The sequence below is a fragment of the Xiphias gladius genome, chromosome 21 (assembly GCF_016859285.1).
Source record: "Xiphias gladius isolate SHS-SW01 ecotype Sanya breed wild chromosome 21, ASM1685928v1, whole genome shotgun sequence".
In the NCBI taxonomy this organism is placed as follows: domain Eukaryota; kingdom Metazoa; phylum Chordata; class Actinopteri; order Istiophoriformes; family Xiphiidae; genus Xiphias; species Xiphias gladius.
Window position 1 is genome coordinate 14,722,066 of NC_053420.1, and position 19,656 is coordinate 14,741,721.

Genomic DNA, 19,656 nt, shown 5'->3' on the forward strand with positions numbered 1-19,656 from the left:
CAGGTCTGAGGATATTAACCCTATGATGTCTTTTCTCTGACCCTCAGTGACTTGAATTCCCACTATCAGAAACACACAAACAGAAAAAAACACTGACCAATCACTTTAAAAGATTTTTTTTTACTTTTATGAGAAGTATTTCTACAATTATTCACAAAACACAGAGATATGTGATTGCACACATTGCCATTAGAACTACTAGAAATATGTTGAACACAGAAAAATGACCGGTCTTCTTGTTTTATAATCATGTGCCACTGGAGCACAAAACTGCTGCAGAGTATCCACAGGGTTCAAAGTGAGAGTCGATTCCTTTATTGAGTCTTCAGCTCATTTTAAACAAGTCCCCCGTCATCATGGCCACAAATTCTGAAAGAGTTCAAATCAGCTATAAATAACATAATATTTTTATCATTCATCCCATTTATTTCGGTCTAAGGACACATTATTGAATATACTTGTGTATTTGGAGGTTTTTTCAATGTAAAAGTCAAATGTGAATAGAATGCAATCCATGTGAAGGAGAATTAAATGAATGTCATGATAAAGTACATATATTTTTGTAAATGATTTCTTAATAGAAAATATTTTACATGTTAAAATGAGTTTTGGAGTCAATCTGAAACATTAGCAGAAAGAATGTAGCTTTTCACGTAACTTTATAATTTATAAAGTATGCTGCAGAGTTCATAACAGTGTAATTTTCATTTTTCAGTAATATATATTTACATATTGAATCAAATTTGTTGAAACATAATAGATTTACCTTATTAGTGAAAAGCAATGAGTTTCTGATATTAACATGTCTGACTGATTCTGACAGAAAAATTTAACCATAAAGATCAGGAGGACAACATTTCTAAAAAGTATATATTAACAAACTGTATAAGAACAGTTATACAGTAATGTCAAACTGTACACTAAGACAATTATCTTCCAATAATATTAAATTTATTTTTTCAACCAAAGAAGAGTAGAGTGAGTTATATAACTTAACATAATATGAATATAATATATATACCTTCATAATCGATGGTTCCATCTCCATCTTTATCTGCCTCCTTCATCATCTGTTCCGCTTCGATCTCATTAAGTGGCTCTCCTGCATTCATCAGTACATATCTAGGAATGGAGATTAGACATGAAAGAAACACTGAAAGCTCATGATGACAAATTAATATTAACACAAAATGAACACAAGCTCGGGATAAGTTCATGTTTAGTGTGTTTTTAATTCAATCTGCTTAATCTGGATTTTAATTTGTGAACAAAATAAGTAATTTCTTGTTAATGAGTTAATGGTGCAGAACAATTGAGTGTGCAGTAGGTCAGCATAAGAGCTGATGAATAATTCACTCATTTACAGAGGAAGAAAATCTGTATATTTGTCTTTTTATCACATTAGTCTTACTTGAGTGTGTTCCAGTCAATATATCCCTTGGCCTCTTTATCAAATACTTTAAAAGCAGCTCTGAGTTCAGCATCCTGGTTCTTGGTTCTTTCGTGGTATAGTGCCATCAGACCCAGGAAGCTGTCACAGTTAAATATTCCTTTACCTAAAATGTCACAAAAATAATAAACTTTAGTTTGTCAGTTTGACAGACAAACAGAAAGACAGTAGATAGGAAAAAGACAGATAAACGAATAGCTACATACTGTACATACAGAGAAAAACAATACATTGGAAAGAATGTATTTTTTATATGTAGTGGAATGAAAGATAAGTTCAACCTGACCCTTTAATGCTAATTATCTAATGATGATTATCTACATTCCAACTCACTGACTAAAAGGAAGGTGCTTCTCAAATATTCATAAGAACAGCTTCATTTTTCAAAGCTTCTAAATTCTTGTAATTGGATAAGTATGGATGAGACTGCGATCCAGGCTGGAGATGAACAAAATCTAGCCATACTTTTGTATAAATTATTCAGTATTAGTCCGAGTTTTAAAAAGAAATTTTTGCAATAAATCTGTTTGCATTTGTTCTTTCCTCATTTTGGTTCAGAGAGGGAAAGGAGGTATAAAGAGAGAAAGGTAAGAGTAGGGGAAATAGGAAACAGGAAATTAAATGGCAAATTATATCCTTCAGCATAACAGATTAAGTGACACAAATATATCTAAAATTTGTTAGATATGTTAAAGAGAACTTAATTTGACATGAAAGATATACTTATAGCAGACGAAGTCCATTTAAAAGAAGTCCACATTAAATTAGCAGAAGGCAGAAATCATGGTGCAGTATTTCATTTCTGTGCTGGGCACATAATGAAGCCCCTGTTCTATATGCCAGTGACTGGAGATATACAGTGGCTCTAAGCTTTTGTTTCTTTTATGACTTTTATGAGTCATTCATTTTCACAGTGATGGTAGGAAATTATTTGATATTAGAGAACTAATTATTAGTACATTATTGTAAAATACAGAGAAAAATGTGAATTTGATTTGGAAAAAAATACACATCCGTAACATCTTAATTAAACAAATAACTAACTAAAGTAAATGAGTAAATAAAGTGGTCATGGAAACCTTTTCCAACAGTACAATTGCAGGATATTAGCCTCAACTCTAATACAGTCGTCAATGCCAATAATGTCTTCAGATGATTGTTTCTGTATGTGTGTGCTTGCAACTCTGGGATATGTCAATAGTCTTTTTATAGCATAAAGCCCACCATGCATAAATTACACATGGTGAAACACTGCCACCTAGTGATTAGTGTGAAGCTCTTCAATAGACAGAGTACTGCAGTATTAGATAATGTTGTGCATTTTCATTATGCATTTGGGAAGATGTTATCCCCTTAAAAGGTTGCACATGGGTCTGCTTTATGGATCCTAAATCTGCCTGGAATTGCAACTGATGTCCAGACCCGACCAGCTGCAAAGGGTAATTCCAAATGTGTTTTGAGATTAATTTATCATGACCTAATCAGAATAAGTGGCAAACGTCCATTTTATCCACCTTCCAGCACTTTAGCCTATGTGAATGGCCAGGTTATTGTTACAGAACCTAATTCAGCATTTTGATTACTTACTAGGTTCAGGCTGAACTTTAGACAGATAGAGCTTCAACTAACGTCCTCACCTCAAGATGCAGATCAGAATACATGGACGCCATTGCTTAAAGGCATTTCAAAGCAGTTGCTCATGTATGTAAATAGCACCCTCTTGCAATAACAGTCAAATACATCACCACCTCTACGATCACACTACTGAGAGCTGACACAAAACAGCTTTCTGACACAGTGCACCTGAAAAAAATGAACAATTTACGCTTCAAGAAAGTAGGATTTATGCAAGGGCCATTGCACTGGATTACGTTTTATTTTGCAGACATAACTACTAAAGACACAGGTGTGAGTAAGACCCTAACTGCCTAATCTATATTATCTGAAACTGATTCAGTTGCCCATAAAGGTCAAAAAGCCGATATAGGAATAACAACTGGTGGTGTGTTCTTAGTCAAATGCATCTAGGATGATAATTGTTTTCATGCGCGGTTTACAGCCATTGCAAACTTATATTCACCATCTCTGTCCACATCTTTGGCCATCTGGCAGAGCTCTCTCTTTGTAGGATTAATTCCCATTAAACTCATCAGTCTCTCCAGCTCCTGTGTCTTCACATCTCCATTTCCCTCTTCATCGAACATCTCGAAAACTCCTTTATACTCTGTGATCTGCTCTTGTGTTAACTTGCTGGCCTGGAAGATATAAGGGAGTTGCGTTATTTCATATTAGATGTTAACAAGATTTATCAAAAGGAGTAGAGATTGGCACATCAAAGCTTCTTGAATTACTTCATGTTGAATTTAATCATTTTAATGACATATATTGGAATTAACAATTTGTATGTGAAGTTAGTAACTTTTTCATAAGGTACTCACCATTTTTTTGCTGGTAGCACGAACACGGCTGAAGACAAGCACTGTGACAACTGTTGCTGCAGAATGAGAGGATGTCTTAGCCTCATCATGTCTACACGTCCAATACCCTTCCCCAGAGTTTAGAAAAGCCTTCTTCAAAACCTTTTATGGCACTTAGAGGATGGACTTGCTAATCATGGATGAGGAATATTTGGATACTGATCTCAACCAACCAAAGGTAAACAGCGTAGTTATACTGGAGAAATAAACTTATAATTAGTTAAAATATCATATTATTCTCAAAGTACCTGAGGCAGAAAGGGCTAAACACAAAATCACAAAATATTTAAACAATCAGATGCATTTTCTGTGACCTCAATGTCACATGTTCCACTTATGGGAACTGCAATTAGCTTGCTGTTAGCCGTTAGCAGGTGTTTTGCAGCCCCCGGTGACTCTCATGAAAGCAGAAAACCAAATAAGGAGGTACTTAACTACAAGAAGTTATTTCCAACATTGCAATGGGAACATTTAGAATTTCACATTCAGTAAGCCATATAACTCAAATGATCCTAACTATTCATAGTGTTTGAAGGGAGATATCAAGTAAAACTAAATTCAAAACTGTAAAAAACAGTTTATCTTAAGGTTTTTGGACTTAATATTTACATTTGCTGATAGTCAGTAAGCTAACCATTCAACAAAAACAAACTAGAACAGGTTTTTTTAATCCTATATATTATTGTTGTACAGCCATGTGAAAACTTAAGCATTTTCAGAAAAGAATAGGCCATAATTTGACTGAACCATATACAGTATTAAGTCAACCTCACCAAGCTGGCCATAACAAAAGAGAACAAGGTTGGATCATACTCACAGGAAGAAAGAATGAATGAATGATTATGCTGGCTAAGTTCACTGTCTTAAATTGCCAGATTACACTCGGTGGAAAAGAACGTTTATCTGATACATGAAGGGTTTAAAAATAATGGTCAAAAAGAGAGCTCTGTTTGTCCTGCCAGTGGTGCTACATTTGTTGGCAATTTGTATACAGGGACATTAGAACTTGTGTATGTACAAAGAAATATTGTTTATGATCAGGCAAAACAACACAGACATACCGTTTTCTTCCGTCTTCTACATCTTTGTAACCAAATAAATTTGCCTGTCATAGTCAAATGGTATCGAAATTCTGCTGGCAAACCAAAATAAAGATGATCTGCTGCCATTTCATTTCACTTCAGGTGCAGTGTGATTCAGAGGTCTGGTACAAGTCTCTTATACAAACATCCCATTTATTTCTTCATTTTGCATGTGGTAAAGATTATAGACATAGGTAAAATCAAACATATTATCTTAGTCTGTCTCAGGCATTGCGTCACCCAAGCCTACTTCAAGCCCCAGACAGTATCTACAGAGGGGGCAGAAAGTATGCAAAGGGCTGAACGAAAGAGGGAGGATGGAGGAGATGCTAGGAGGTATGGGATGATACACGGGTGTGGAGAACGATAGGTGGAAGGTGACTTGGTAATGGAAGGGAAGGGTGGGTAGTGCTAGAAAATAGACAAACAAGAGAGGACTGGTTAGCGAGGCGTACAGAAAGCAGGCTAGATGGTTAGGCTTGATTAGAGGTGTGGCTGAGGCGTGACCCTGCTCATGAACCTTAGTTAAATAACTGCTGAAACTAAAGCGATTATTTCCTGAGTTTGAATCCTTGTACTGTATATGGATGATACACATACACGTACACCAAAGTGTGTGGTATGTTGTGCTACTCTTTTTACTGGTTTCTGGTAGTATGGACATTACTACTGGAATGAAATGCAAATTAAACTGAAGTTGGAGACATTTGTTCCTCTGAGGGACTTAAACATCCTCCATACTGCTGTTTTTAATAATAATCGTACTTAAGATTTTTTTATAAATTACCGTGTCCCTTGTTGTGTGTGTGTGTGATGTCTGCTTTGGATGACCTCGCTTGTTATAGCATCTATATGTAAGTGGTCATCAGGTGTCTCTTGTAAAACAGTTATTGATCTCAATGAGTCGCCCTGAATAAATAAATGTTTTTTAACTAAGTATTGTTTGTTGAGGTACTGTACAGACTGTGGCAACACATTCCAAACTATAGGACAACTGTATGTCTATCCAACAAACTACATAACAAACAGGAGTGGCTGTGTTGCACATAGATAATCTATGATCATCTTGTGACATTTTAGGGAAGGGGATGTCTGTTAAACTAGCAGCTTGCTAGAAATGCGCCACCAAAGAGGACCACTAACCCAACTAGCAAGGCGCTAAAGTGAGAGGTGTTTTTGAAAGAGCTCAATAGATACATGGTTGGAACACACGCTAAATAAACTCTGATTAAAAATCCCTCTTTTTACTGTTTGTATTCTGAGTCTACCTTTGCACCTGAGAAACACAGCAAACACACACTAACATCAGAATACACAATCCTAATTAGCTAAGGCCATTTTATGTTGTTGACACTGCTATTATTAGTTAGCTATAGAGAGCCCAGCTGAAATTATTAATACCACTTCCTACTTTAGAAGGCAAGTCGGGGCCCGACTGACTCAGCCTTTCAGTTAGTCTGGTTTGCAAGGGGGCGAAAAAACAAAACAAATGAACGCCATGTTCTCTGTGCTTTTGGTCTACTCTAATAAAAATGCGCATATACCAAATGAGAAGTGCTAAACAACGTCCAAAGCGATCGATAACGCTAACATCTCCAGCTGTACATAAAACACGAATCGATGATTCTCTTCCCATCGCTGCTGCAGCGTGGGGTTTCCCGGCGCTAACTGCAGGGTTACCGCGCCCATCTCGCCGTTCGATGGCCGGACGAGAGTGTTACTACGGAAAGGGCAAATGTTAAGCTTGGTGAAAAAGAGAGAGTAGGCTATCTTTTTGACTTATAGTGACTTTAAAGATTAGCTTTTTTTTTGTCTGCCTGGGCAGTGTCTTCGGTACACGGCTAGTGGGTGTGATCCCCCCCCCCCTCCCCTCTCCGGTTGGTTGACGGAGGTTGTCAAGCTCCCTAGCTGTAGCCTGCGTTCGGGAAGGGCTGCTCCTCGGAAAACTAACGCTAGCTGGCTAGCTAGTTAGTAAGCTAGCGTTTGGTGTTCGTTGATGCGTGGATCGGAGGTATACGCCGTCTTGTTTTCCAGTCAATGCCAAAACGCAAAAACAAACGCAAATTGAATCAGGTAAGGTGAAATAAAGCGAGGATCATGCTGCTTTCTTGTCTTTCACAATATCTGCTAATATCATTAGCTGATTAATTGTGGCGGAATTGAACTGCCCGGGGGTGGGGTAGCGATGGCTAGCTTCCTAGCCATTTAGTTAGCTGCGGTTAGCTTACATTAAATTGGCAATTTTGTGATAAGCAAATTCAAGTAGCTAAGGTCCAAGCGTAACCGCAGCGGTGGGTCCTGGCACTCAGTATTTGCGGCGGATAAGAAGATTGCTACAAAACTTATCTTAACCTAACTGGCTTATACATCCAGTCAAATGTGTTGGGTTAACTACTGTTAATGTTAGCAAAGCTTCAGGCTGCCGTTTAAGTAACGTTAATGTTCGCCAGAGAGGCTTGATGTTAGTGATGGCCCAGCGGAGGTGCTTCTTGGCCTAAAATACAGAACTTAAAGTACAGGGTAGTTAATGGCCAAAAGGTACTGAAGATAACTGTTAGAATAATATTAACACCTGAAACTTGATAGTTAGAATTGGGTCGCTTTGTAGGCCTACTCGAAATTTTACATTTAAAGATGTTGCTGTCAGTTGATGATGACACACTGGGTTGGGCTGGAACAATAAACGTCCCGTAAACAAATTAAAACCAAATATTGGTTATGGGCAATAGTAGAGCGACCAGCATCACTAGTTAACTTCAAATTGGCACACTATATACATATATACGTAACAGCTACAATTTGTTAGCGTGAGTTATTGTAGCCGCGTTAACACCCTTTTTTTTTTTTTTTTTTTTTTTTTTTTCCTCTTTCCCCCTTACAAGCCGAACTAATAAGTTAGCATATTGCTGCCTCCCTGCAACGAAACGGCCGCGCCGTTGCAACGCCTTTAACTTAGGTTAGTATCGTTAGTTCTTTATTACCAGATACCTAATTGGCAGTTATGTAGCAAGGGATGATAGATGTACATCTACCTTACGAAAAATCACCCGCATATATTGCATTTGTTGCTTACTAAAGTCACAGGCCATCGCCGCCCGACCTTGCAGTCTTTACAGGCTCGGGTCCACTAAAGGATTAGAGAACCAATAAATATACCGATACGTCGTAATCAAATCAGTTAGACACTGTCGGGTTTAACGAGATTATTAGTATGTAAGTAAGTGGATTTCTGGAGGCCAAGCAACCAGCGAGTTTCAAGGTTTAACCACTGTTGGCTTAAAAGCTAACTACATAGCACTCCATGTAATTGCGGAAGAGCAGCAGAGTCTACCCTAAAGTAGCTGTGGTTACGTTAATTTGCATTAGATGCTGCCAGCTATGGGGTTTATCTGTCATGAAATTCAGCGGGTCTTACGTTAGATCGACTTTGCTTGTCTACCGGACGTTGTTAAATCACATATGAAATGGTTATTAACAAAGTGACTGAGTACACTTCTTTCTTGAAAATACTAGCTCTGCCCTGCCTGCAGGCCTACACTGCCAAGCCTGCTAGCAAGCTAACTAGCGGACAGCAGTCTGCAAGATGGCGTTTAGCTGCATCTTCTCAGATTTCCATCAGTGCAAGTCATATTAACGTTACACTGTACAAGGTCCAGTAAATATACAAATTATATTAAACTTCGTCAGATACTAATAGTCAAAATCCTCAGTGTATTGCCACATTATGGGGCTGAATTGGAATCAAAATTCTCCTGAGATATGTGGAGCCTCTGTAGATCAACCTTTTAACAGATTAGAGTAACATCCTGACTAAAACAGCTATCTGGCAGCCATTCAAATAAAAAGCAAACTATCCTACTGTTGAAGGCAAATCACATTATTGCTCACAGTCAGTAAGTCAACTATCAGTACACAACATACAGTGTTAAATTAACCTCTGCACAGAAATCTCGTAGAACATATTCATACTTGGTATGTTCATGTTATAGATTTGTACTCTTATAGCTTAAAACTTCTTTGAAAATGCAAGTTAAAAGTAGTTTATTAAAACAAGAGTGGTACTAATTGTACAGTATCTTGTCACACTGGACAATTGGAAGAGAGGGTTATATCAGGCTTGTGATTTCACTTGCAGTGTGAAAATCCAGGCACTTGCTTTAAGCATGTTGTGTGTAAAAGAAATAAGATTAAACTCATCCTTTTATGATTGGGAAAACATATTTCTAATGCCTGGGCTGGCTTTGCCAGCTGTTTATGTTAGTGGACATGGATAGGATTAAAGACTCAGTGACTGAGGATTTTAGCTTTTAGGATTATGGAGTTGCTCAGTGATATTGCAGGTTATGGCTTTTTCTATGATCCAGCTTTAGCAGTGAAACATTGCATTATCATCATTTAACAATGCAGATAAGATGACTTGTCCTTTGAGAACACATGTATACTTACCTACTGCAGAGAGAGATACTTTTTTTTTTTTTAATTTAAACTGAAAGCATAGAGGACACCTTTTTGAAAGAAGCAGGCACAGACTGCACTTAATGGACCTGAGAAAAGCTAGTGAGCTACAACTCCAGGCTGTTTGCCACTGCTCATTGTTTATCATGCAGTCAGCTGACCCTGATCAGGCGCTTGGAAAGGAGAAGTGATGAGGGAGAGGAACTCCTTAACTGTAAGCATCCACAGAGGTCAATGGGAAATATTTCTGAATGTGGAATATTTAAAGCTCAGATCTAGAAAACGACTCCAGGCTATCCTACTTTTGGATTTACCGTTGCAGTTTTAGGGTTTGTTATGGAAACAGTCATGAATCAAAATTAATTGCATCTTGTATTCATTTGATTGCAAGCAAAGTGTTTGTGAATTTAATATCACAGAGGAACATTTTCATATTAATGACCATTCAAAGATTTCAAAAGCCCTGAAGTTGATTAAACAGAACTGCAATTGAAAGCTAAATGATGCACTTAGAGTTCAATTTAGGTAGTACTATTTTGCTATTAAATCATTATAATAAAATTTTACATAACTGCTTAAACCCAAATGAAACATGTTTTAGGTATTGGGTTTTTGTTTGGTTTTTTCCTGTCAAAACAATCTGATTTGATAATACCTATCATACACTACTGTGGGCATCAGTAGACTTTATCTGAAAAAAAAAATAAAATTCAGCATGACTGAACACACATCAACTTGAATTCAATTTTCACACAGAAAAAAAGTTGAACATTTTTAAAATATAAACTATATTTACAGAGGTTTTGAAGGTGAGAATGGCATTCTGCTGTCACTTGTTGATACTGCATAATAATTACATTCCATGACATGTTTATTAGATTAATGAGTGTAAGAGGATAACCTGTGTTAAAAAGGTCAACCATTCAGAGCACCTAAAGGACACAACATAGTCAGGTAGAGAAGATTTTCAGTCTTGCCCTGAAACTTCCAGTGATATAGGCCTACTGACTGAAAAACACCAGGTAAGGTAACTGGGAAAGAGAGGCTGGTCAAACTGAGTGGTGGTGTACTATTCGCAAACTGAGTTAAATCTGCAATAAATTGTAGGTTTTTTGTTTTTTGTATTTTTTTGTTTTTGTTTTGTTTATTGTAATTTTTTTTTTTTTTTTTTTTTTTTTAAGAGCTGAGTTTATATCAGGTTTGGTAATGGTCATTTTTGTACATTGTTACATTGTACTTTGAGCTGTTATGTGCTTACGCAAAGGTCTGTTTTTTAAAGCTACAAGGAGCTAATGAATGTCTCATAGAAGGCAGCTAGCATAGACTGTAGTTTATATATGTGATTCAAGGTACTATGTATTTAAGAATGTGGTTTGTTGGTTTTATTCTTCCAGTGCCATATTAAACGTCCCTAGAAAGTTGCCTCTCGGAAGGTTAAGTAACTTTTTTTAAAGCTGATTCAACAAGGTTCTTACTGTAAGTCTTAATCTGTAGAAAATCATTATTGATGTATCTATGAGTAAAAATTGTGTGTGAATACTCAATTTTTATTTTTTAACCAGTTTTCTGGGTATAGTCAGAAGTAACATTGTGTCTAATTTACCACAAAAATGTGTATCATTTTAAGCATACAAACTGACACATTAAGATTAAGATCAGACATTTGTTTCCTAATTTGCTTGTGTTCGACACACTTGAATAATTAATTGGATAGATCTGAGCAAAGGGTCCATTTTCCAGGATAACAGGAGTTGGTAAACGGCCAGTGACTACATTCACAAATGAATGATCCAACTAATGACTTTATTCAAAATAACACAGTATATTGATTAAGCTGTTCACAACCATTGCTTGCCAACATGTTGCCACCATGTTGTTGCATTGTGATACCTTTGCAAAAACTGCTTTTTATAGCTTTAAATAAGAAGACTATTTTAAAGTAGTAGGAATTTGCATGTGTCACCAAATGGTTGGATTGCCATATTTGTCACAGCACACAGCAGAAATTGTCAGTTAAAAAATGCTTATCAGTACTGTAACCAAAATTAGAATACTGAGTTAACTTGCTTATTTTTTTTTTTTTTAATTTTACTCAAAATTTTAACTTTTACTTTGTATTGGTTAAGGTAGTCTTTGGTAAAGTGACTATAATTTTTTTGTTGTTGTTGTTCTGATATTACAGTGCATGTAAATTAAGTCAGTGTCTTGCCCAGGACAGGTCATCATAGCTGGACTATTAGTTCTGATTTTTCTGGTTTCCCTGTAATAACTGTCTTGAAATAATTTAATTTGCTTTGATAAATGACACTTGATGTAGTTTAAGATATGTTTATTAAAGTGGGAGTATGGTACTTGGATCATGACTCTGATATGTAAAATGTATTTTATTAGATTAATTTTGAGTGTGCCTCAAGGCTCTGTATTAATATAAGTGGCTTATTGATCACTTGGCTACAATTCTGAGCATCCCTGGGATTAGGGTCAACAGGATAATGACTTCTTTTCGGATCATTGGAAAGTCATACCTTAACAGGATTTGTCTGGCAATCTAAATTGTGTGTCAGGATTATGTTAGTGACATTGAGGTGGGAAAGTAATGTTGAACCATGAACTGTATATTTCATATATTGTAGGTAAACAGTTTAGTCAATTGAGAAGTCAGTGAAAGCGAGCAGGCTGAAAATGCTCTTCTACCATTACCTTCTGCTGTTATGAGATTTGGTTGTGTCTAAGTTCGGTTCGGCCACACTTCTGCTCTGGGGTTGAAATTATGACCTTGAATTTAAAATGAAGATTTGTGTGAATGATTAAAGTGCTGCTCTTTGTTCTGTTTTAGATCAACAAGTGCCACTGTAGCTGGAGTAAGGTAATTGAAAAAGCAGAATAAAATGAGTGAACTGGACCAGTTACGCCAAGAGGCAGAGCAGCTCAAAAATCAGATCAGAGTGAGTAACAAAACACGTTTCCATATGCCATACCACCAATTATCAATAAAAATAGCATTCACAAGTTAAGTCTGTACAACAAAGATAGATGTGAGATGAAGAAATTCTGCCCTAAAGATTTAACTTTTCTTTTCAGGATGCAAGGAAAGCATGCGCAGATGCCACACTATCACAGGTAATGTTTAACTATTAGGATTTTTCTCTTAGGTTGAAATCATTTGGTCTGAAAGTAACTACATAACCTGATGTTTTTTTCAGATCACAGCTAATATTGACCCTGTTGGCCGGATCCAGATGCGTACAAGACGAACGCTGCGGGGTCATTTGGCTAAAATCTATGCCATGCATTGGGGAACAGATTCCAGGTAAACTAAATGCCAGAATTTATGGATTGGTGTGTAAAGGGTATTTTGTTTATGTTGTTGCAATCTGTTCTTGCTTCATGTCAAATGTTGAGCAAAGTGCAAAAGTTAGACTACGCCTAAATGTAAGAGTTTATTACACAGATGCAGTTGATATTGAATTATTACATCATGTTTTCCAGCAGTCTTTTGCCTGTGGTCCCTTTTCCTCAGTTTTTGGCTTATGATCCTAGATAAAAATAGATTTTGTGTGACAACTGCGATTGTTGTTATGGTAGTGGTGTTTATAATGCTGCTCTCATTGTAGGCTCTTGGTCAGTGCCTCTCAAGATGGCAAACTCATTATTTGGGACAGCTATACCACAAATAAGGTAAGTCATGTTTTTTTGCAAAGGGGTTAATGTACTGATGGTTGAATATGCAAATAGCAATCTGTGTCATCAAATTGGGAAGTGAAGTAATAACAGCAGCATCTTAGACTTGCAGATAAAGGGATATCAGTGTTACCATCTACATGCAAATAAAGTATTAGATATTGCATTTAAACTTGAGGCACTTGCAGACAAAGTAGATACAAATGATTATGCGTTTGGTTTCTCTAGTACTTCAGGAGTGGCACTTTTTTTTTTTTTTTTCCCTCCAAGATTTTCATGTGTTTTTATATTTTGCGGAATGCACCTATTCTTGTGTAAATCATAAGGTTATACTAGAATTAGGAGGGAAACTAAGTTAACTCTCCCTATGCTGCATTCATGTGGAATACATCAAAAGGGTTGCAGATCAGCTGAGAGAGAGGCATTTGCGGCATTTGCCTTGGGGCTGATGTGTCTGGTGTGCAGTTTTCGTGCCTCATAGGTAATTTGGCCCTCGCCACCACAGACAGAAACTTAAAAATAGAGAATCATGCTCTGTCAAGTTTTAGAATATTGAAGAAGCTTTTGTGGCGACACAAAAACATTTACATTGACCTTAAGTCTGAATGACCCTTTAAAAGATTAATTCTTTTCAAGAATTCTTCCAATGTATCTCTAGACCTACTGAGAAGATTGCAGGCCAGATTGAGGCCAGAAAAGTACACGGGATACCTTAATGCGTATTGGGCCTCAAAAACAAACGCGGCTAGTTTCAGCCTTTGTTAAATTAACTGGCACATTTTGCTGTTCGAGTACCAATAAGCAGGTTATGGATGTTGTACATGATCAGATTGGAATGGTCATTAGAAAAAAGGGTGTCAAAAGCCATCTGACATATTTATTAATGAATAACTTTTTTACTGCTCTCCAAAAAATATGAAATCTGAATCTATTTAGTTAACAGACCATTGAACTAGCTACTGTAAATTCTGGTTTTCTTTATTTTTCTTTGACCAAAAAAAAACTGGTAAACTCAGTAAACAAATATATTTCTGTGTGTTGTCACCTTTGTTATATAGGTTCATGCCATTCCACTTCGATCTTCCTGGGTCATGACTTGCGCGTACGCACCTTCAGGAAATTATGTGGCCTGTGGTGGCTTAGACAACATCTGCTCCATTTACAACCTGAAAACACGCGAGGGGAATGTACGTGTGAGCCGCGAGCTCGCTGGACACACAGGTATATGATGGTACACTCTATTTTTCCAAGTGTGACATCCTTTTTTTTTTTTTTTTTTAAGTATGATTGATTTTAAGTCTTAATAAATTACAAAGGATGGTTTAGGTTATCACTTTTATAGTCAGTTAAAACAGATTGTAAAACTAGAGCATCAACTCAACTCTATGCTTAACATTCTGAAGCCATACTATATGTTGCCTGTTAAAAACATCTAAAGGGAATTAGTGTATCACTGGTCAGAATTTGTGGGCAATTTTTAACTGAAATGCACACTTTACCTATATTGTAATATGCCGTTTTTGATAAAAGAAGAAATTGGGTGCCAAGAGATGGAAAATAAAGACACAGAAAACTATACTTACAAAATATGTAACTTTGAATTCCCAAATTTAAGATGTTCCTAAAATGTTAGAGCTGACTTATTTACTGTTAATAATACTGATGATGCGTAATGGCGCAAAAATGAAAGTTAAACATGCACTGCTAGTTATTAATTGACTGCTAGTTAAATATCTGCCATGCAATTCCATATTAATGAAGTCCTCTTTTGATTCTTTGAATATCAGGATACCTGTCCTGTTGTCGCTTTCTTGATGACAACCAGATTGTTACAAGCTCTGGAGATACTACTTGGTAAGTGAATTAATTGCCAACATTTAGTTGCAATACTGGGTTAATTATTATATCAACATTTTCGTGCAAAAGCTAAGAAGTTGTAGAAATGCCAAACAGCTATTTTAATCGTGTATTTTGGTTTGGACAGTGCACTTTGGGACATTGAGACTGGCCAGCAGACAACCACATTTGCTGGACACACTGGTGATGTGATGAGCCTGTCACTGGCCCCTGACTCAAGGTTATTTGTCTCTGGTGCTTGTGATGCCTCTGCTAAACTCTGGGATGTTCGAGAAGGCATGTGCAGACAGACATTTACTGGCCATGAGTCTGACATCAATGCCATCTGTGTAAGTTATTCACAAAATTCAAAACTGTTCTTAAGCTATTTTTTGTTGAGATTGCACTTTAGAATGTTAAATTTTTCTTTTTAAACATAGATTTTTATATAGATGTTCCTTTCTGTACACTATTCCTCTGTTGTGCATTAATGATTTTTCTTTTGTAATTTTTAGTTCTTCCCTAATGGCAATGCATTTGCCACGGGCTCCGATGATGCCACCTGCAGGCTGTTCGATCTTCGCGCTGATCAGGAATTAATGATCTACTCTCATGACAATATCATATGTGGCATCACCTCTGTTGCATTTTCAAAGAGCGGCCGTCTTCTTCTGGCAGGATACGATGACTTCAACTGTAACGTGTGGGACACACTAAAAGCCGACCGTGCTGGTTAGTAAATTAAGCATGATCTCAATTAGCAGCCCTATTTTGTAAATGCTACAAAAGTACTCTTGATTTGAAAATAAGACAAAGATTATTTACTTCTTTACTTGTTTTTTGTCTTGTAGACAAAGTTATAATTGTGGTACTTTTTCTAGGTGTGTTGGCTGGACATGACAACCGTGTTAGCTGCCTGGGAGTCACCGATGATGGCATGGCAGTTGCAACGGGATCCTGGGACAGTTTTCTGAAGATCTGGAATTGAAGCCTGAAGGTTCTTCTTTTTTTTTTTTTTTTTTTTTTTTTTTTTTCCCTTTTTTTGTTTTTTTCTTTTTTTTTCTTTCTTTCTTTTTTTTTCTTTCCTTTTTTTTTTTCTTTCTTTTCAGTTGTTTCACGGTTTCCTACATTTGTACTCAAAGCCATTCCTAGTGAAACCTGTAGCTGCACATGTATGCCTTAGCCTCATCTTTTGCCTGGCTGGAGTAGAAGGTGATGTGCTGATGAGCTATTTTTGTTGCCTCACAGGTTTAAGAGAGTTGTGGGTTCAGTGAAATGTCTTTCTGTTTTTAAGTCTTTTACTGGTCTGCATAGTTGAGATTCCTGTTAGCTTGAATGGATCTTGGCATTTTCTTTTGACTTTCGTGGTCAACAAAACATTCTTGCCCCTACGTATATAATGTCAGGGCAACTGCAACTGCTTCTAGCATTCGTTTAAGCTTAATATTTTTTGATGCGGGACATACAGAGAAACAAACCCATCTGTTTGATTTACACCTGTTCTATCACAGTGGTCAATAAACGCACCTCAGATAGAGTTGAAGTTCGTTGCTCTAATTGCATTGCTGCCCTAAGAAATATAGAAAGAAATCTCCCACTCTAAAAACGGTATGTTTATGGTTTTAACAATGACGTAAAGCTTTTAACATATCAACGTTTTTCCTTACACTGAATTTTTAGGTTTAGGGTTAAATTTAAATATTAGATTTGGCAGGCTTCCCAAAAGGCCAAAAAACTATAAACTTACTCTGCAGCTTGTTGGAGGTGTATGTATAATGAACACAAGTAGCCTTCTGCATTCTTCTGTCAGTATGTGTGATTAGAAAGCTTTTTGTTAGATCTGTACCGATTAGGTCTTGAATTTACGCTTGACAGAAGGTTAAATTAGCTAAATTGTAGATCAGGTTAGATTAGTTAAATTCTAAATTTCATTTGTCTTTGTTTCCCAGATGTTCTTATAACTCCAAAGTTGACTGGAAGACCATTACAACTTCAGAATGTTCACAGCATCTTCTTCAACACTGTTTAAACTGACTTGGACACCACAAAAACGAAGGGAAACCAATGCCTTTCCTACACAAAGAAGAGCACAATTATTTATCACCTAGTTAAGAAAGGATCTCCTGTGGTATCAAATCAGAAACTTGTGCATTCCCTCTTGGACCATTTTATGTTACCTTGAAAGAGAAAACAACACTATCATCCCTTGCAAATGTGTGCGTCTTGAAAGCAAATGTTGGAGTGTAATTGTACAAATTATTTAACTTTTTTTTTTTTTTTTTTTTTTAAACTTTCTTTTCCTTTTTCTTTTTTTTTTCTTTTTTTTTTTAAAGAATTCTATTCTGATGGTTTGTTATTCTTGATGGCTTTCTTTTTGTCATATTTCTTTAGTGGTTTTAGATATGTTTAAATTACAGCTTGTCTTTCTAATCCAGTTAAATCATATTAAACAGATGAGAGAAAACATGCAGAAGTAAAAGCTTGGATCATATTACACGAGCAGCTTTCAAAATGTCCATGATGTATTTATATACTAGCTGTTTTTGTTTCATCACAGCCTTTTGCACATGAAGAAGCTTTGCCTCTCAACTAATACTATGTTAACTAACCAAGCACATGCTATAAGTTATGAATGCTCATTCCAGTACAAAAGGAGTTATTACGAGTACCTTATCCAGTTAATCCCCTTAATTCTTGTTACATGCCTTTGACTTTGCGTGGGAAGGGGTGGGGTAGCAAGGTAGGTGCTGAGATAATTGGGGCATGGCTGGATTTTATTATGGATGGGGGATTGTGTTTAGTATCCACTTTGAGTGAAACACCTCACCTGACTAAATAGACACTTCCTTTGCTTGGGACTGCAGTTGCAACTCTGTGAATGAAATGTACAAATCAATGTCTGAAAATAATGGTCTGATGTTTTAAGTTAAGACATTTAATTTTGTCTGCCATGAGTTAATTTAGATGTGCATGCTGTAGACTTGCTTTCAATGGTGCAAAAATCCTAGATTTTCTTTTGTTTCTGAAGAGGAGAGTAACCTATTGATTGAAGTTAATAGAAGCCAATTTTTTTTGGCTCAAACTCTGCATACATCATGTACTAATACTGGTAACGCTATGCACCAGAGTGAGCAAGAATGGAGAGACTTATTATTGACTGCATACTTAGTGTAAATTATGCTTACCAGTTCTATTGATGCCAATTTTTGTAATAATTATAACAATCATTGTGAGAATTCTATCCTTGAGAAGTCCTTTTCTCTCCTTCAAATCTTCACACTCAATGGAATAATAACGTCCTCACATACTGTCCATACTAAAACTTTTGTACATTTTTTTTTTCTTGGTCTTAAATTGAAAATCAGAGCATCTGAATGACAACATTTCACTGTATACAATAGCACTTTTGTTAAAGTTGTGACATATTTTCACTTTTCTTTTTTCTGCGATGATGTACAATAAATGTGATGTATTCGTGTGTGGCCACAAGTGAAAATGCAATTCAACTGAGATGGATTCCCTTTTCTCTTTCCATTAATATTATAGAGCTCTGCACCCTTATGTACCTTTTCACTTTTTGTATTTCATTTCAGTCTGTTGGTGTTCCACGGTGAGCTGGATGCAAGATAGATACTGTACTAAATTGTACTGTTATTGATTGAAAAATGTAATAAAAAGCTGTTTGAGATCTCTCTTTATCGTTGAGTGGAATCTAAAAGCTGCACTGGATGTTAAATTTTTTTTTTTTTTTTTTGTAGGGGTGTGTAATGTAGCCCAGCATCATTACCGTATTGGTGTGTAATTCAGATTAAAAGTTTGTCTGCTTCGTGACCAGTAACTAGTAGTAGTTGTGCAGAAATAGCTTTTCACTATTGTTCAGGGAGGACAGGGATTTAAAGAGAGGCAAGCCAACCAACCAGCTGCATGTAAGTATGCAGTTTAGCTTAACTTATTTTGCATTCTGAAATGGTCTGATTGTGGGTTAATTTAATCATTTTGAGGGCTAATGAATTATAGTTTGCCAGCGTTGCTTTCTACCTTTGCCTCGCAGCAGGTGTCATATTTTTACAACCATATACTTTTACAACAAAGTCTTTCCTTGTCAGACACAACAGCACTATAAAAGTGTTTTTGCATTGAATCTAGATATATCTAAATCAAAACTCATTCTTTTTGCTTGACTTTCATTTGAACTAATGTGATGTCTATTTTAGTTCTGATATACATGTATTTGCAGCAATTTTCCCTTTTCTATGGGAAAAATGCATATAAGTAATTTTTTCAGATGACCAACCAATTAATCTTGTTGGGATGGCAATGGAACAGGATATTGAAAAAACAAAGCCCACAATAATCCTGACAAGTATTGTTTTCGTAGTAAAAGTCTGATATGTTTCAATGTATGACTGAAAACAGTCCCCAGCAATGACACTATTCAGTCCTGTTTTGATAACGTATGCTAAAAACCACAGTGCCCAGCTCTTGTGGGAAGTTCAGTCTTAAGAAAGAAAGAAAATATGTTTGTGACCAGTTTTTGAAGAGTAATGTCTTTACTAGGGACAAATGGGCTTGGTGCTGAGTGTCACAGACAGGGTAGGGAAGTCAGTATTCAGCGGTGGACTTGGTTTTGGTCTTTTTAATTGGATTTTTTGACATTAAGAAAAATAAAACAACC

General features: G+C 36.4%; 2 protein-coding genes across 10 annotated transcripts; one reads left to right on the plus strand and one right to left on the minus strand.

Moving 5' to 3' along the window:
• Positions 1 to 212: 212 nt before the first annotated feature.
• On the minus strand, positions 213 to 8,534 carry LOC120807501 (calglandulin-like). 7 transcript variants are annotated; one of them, XM_040159637.1, is made up of 6 exons: positions 8,425 to 8,534; positions 3,889 to 3,944; positions 3,531 to 3,705; positions 1,412 to 1,556; positions 1,022 to 1,122; positions 213 to 369 (listed from the first exon to the last, which is right to left on the minus strand). In XM_040159637.1, the coding sequence occupies exons 2-6, from the start codon at positions 3,889 to 3,891 to the stop codon at positions 326 to 328; spliced, it is 468 nt and encodes a 155-aa protein (XP_040015571.1). In that variant the 5' UTR covers positions 3,892 to 3,944; positions 8,425 to 8,534; the 3' UTR covers positions 213 to 325. The 7 variants fall into 7 exon arrangements, with proteins under 7 accessions (XP_040015571.1, XP_040015568.1, XP_040015567.1 ...); XM_040159634.1 differs by lacking the exon at positions 8,425 to 8,534 and adding an exon at positions 8,083 to 8,116; XM_040159633.1 differs by lacking the exon at positions 8,425 to 8,534 and adding an exon at positions 7,998 to 8,074.
• gnb1b (guanine nucleotide binding protein (G protein), beta polypeptide 1b) lies at positions 6,651 to 18,673 on the plus strand. 3 transcript variants are annotated; one of them, XM_040159630.1, is made up of 11 exons: positions 6,651 to 7,082; positions 12,301 to 12,409; positions 12,546 to 12,584; positions 12,668 to 12,774; positions 13,079 to 13,142; positions 14,204 to 14,366; positions 14,933 to 14,999; positions 15,130 to 15,331; positions 15,497 to 15,713; positions 15,863 to 15,978; positions 16,931 to 18,673. In XM_040159630.1, the coding sequence occupies exons 2-10, from the start codon at positions 12,353 to 12,355 to the stop codon at positions 15,967 to 15,969; spliced, it is 1,023 nt and encodes a 340-aa protein (XP_040015564.1). In that variant the 5' UTR covers positions 6,651 to 7,082; positions 12,301 to 12,352; the 3' UTR covers positions 15,970 to 15,978; positions 16,931 to 18,673. The 3 variants fall into 3 exon arrangements, with proteins under 3 accessions (XP_040015564.1, XP_040015565.1, XP_040015566.1); XM_040159631.1 differs by having other exon boundaries at positions 6,651 to 6,770; XM_040159632.1 differs by lacking the exon at positions 6,651 to 7,082 and adding an exon at positions 7,893 to 7,965.
• Positions 18,674 to 19,656: the final 983 nt, after the last annotated feature.

Bases quoted from the DNA above. Each gene is read 5' to 3' on its own strand.
- gnb1b (XM_040159630.1), top strand. From the start codon at position 12,353: ATGAGTGAACTGGACCAGTTACGCCAAGAGGCAGAGCAGCTCAAAAAT. The intron at 15,332-15,496 runs GTAAGTTATTCA...TGTAATTTTTAG, and splicing joins CTGACATCAATGCCATCTGT to TTCTTCCCTAATGGCAATGC. The intron at 15,714-15,862 runs GTTAGTAAATTA...TACTTTTTCTAG, and splicing joins ACTAAAAGCCGACCGTGCTG to GTGTGTTGGCTGGACATGAC.
- LOC120807501 (XM_040159633.1), bottom strand. From the start codon at position 8,037: ATGTACATCTATCATCCCTTGCTACATAACTGCCAATTAG. The intron at 3,945-7,997 runs GTATCTGGTAAT...CTCATTCTGCAG, and splicing joins GCTACATAACTGCCAATTAG to CAACAGTTGTCACAGTGCTT. The intron at 370-1,021 runs GTATATATATTA...GAACTCTTTCAG, and splicing joins TGGAACCATCGATTATGAAG to AATTTGTGGCCATGATGACG.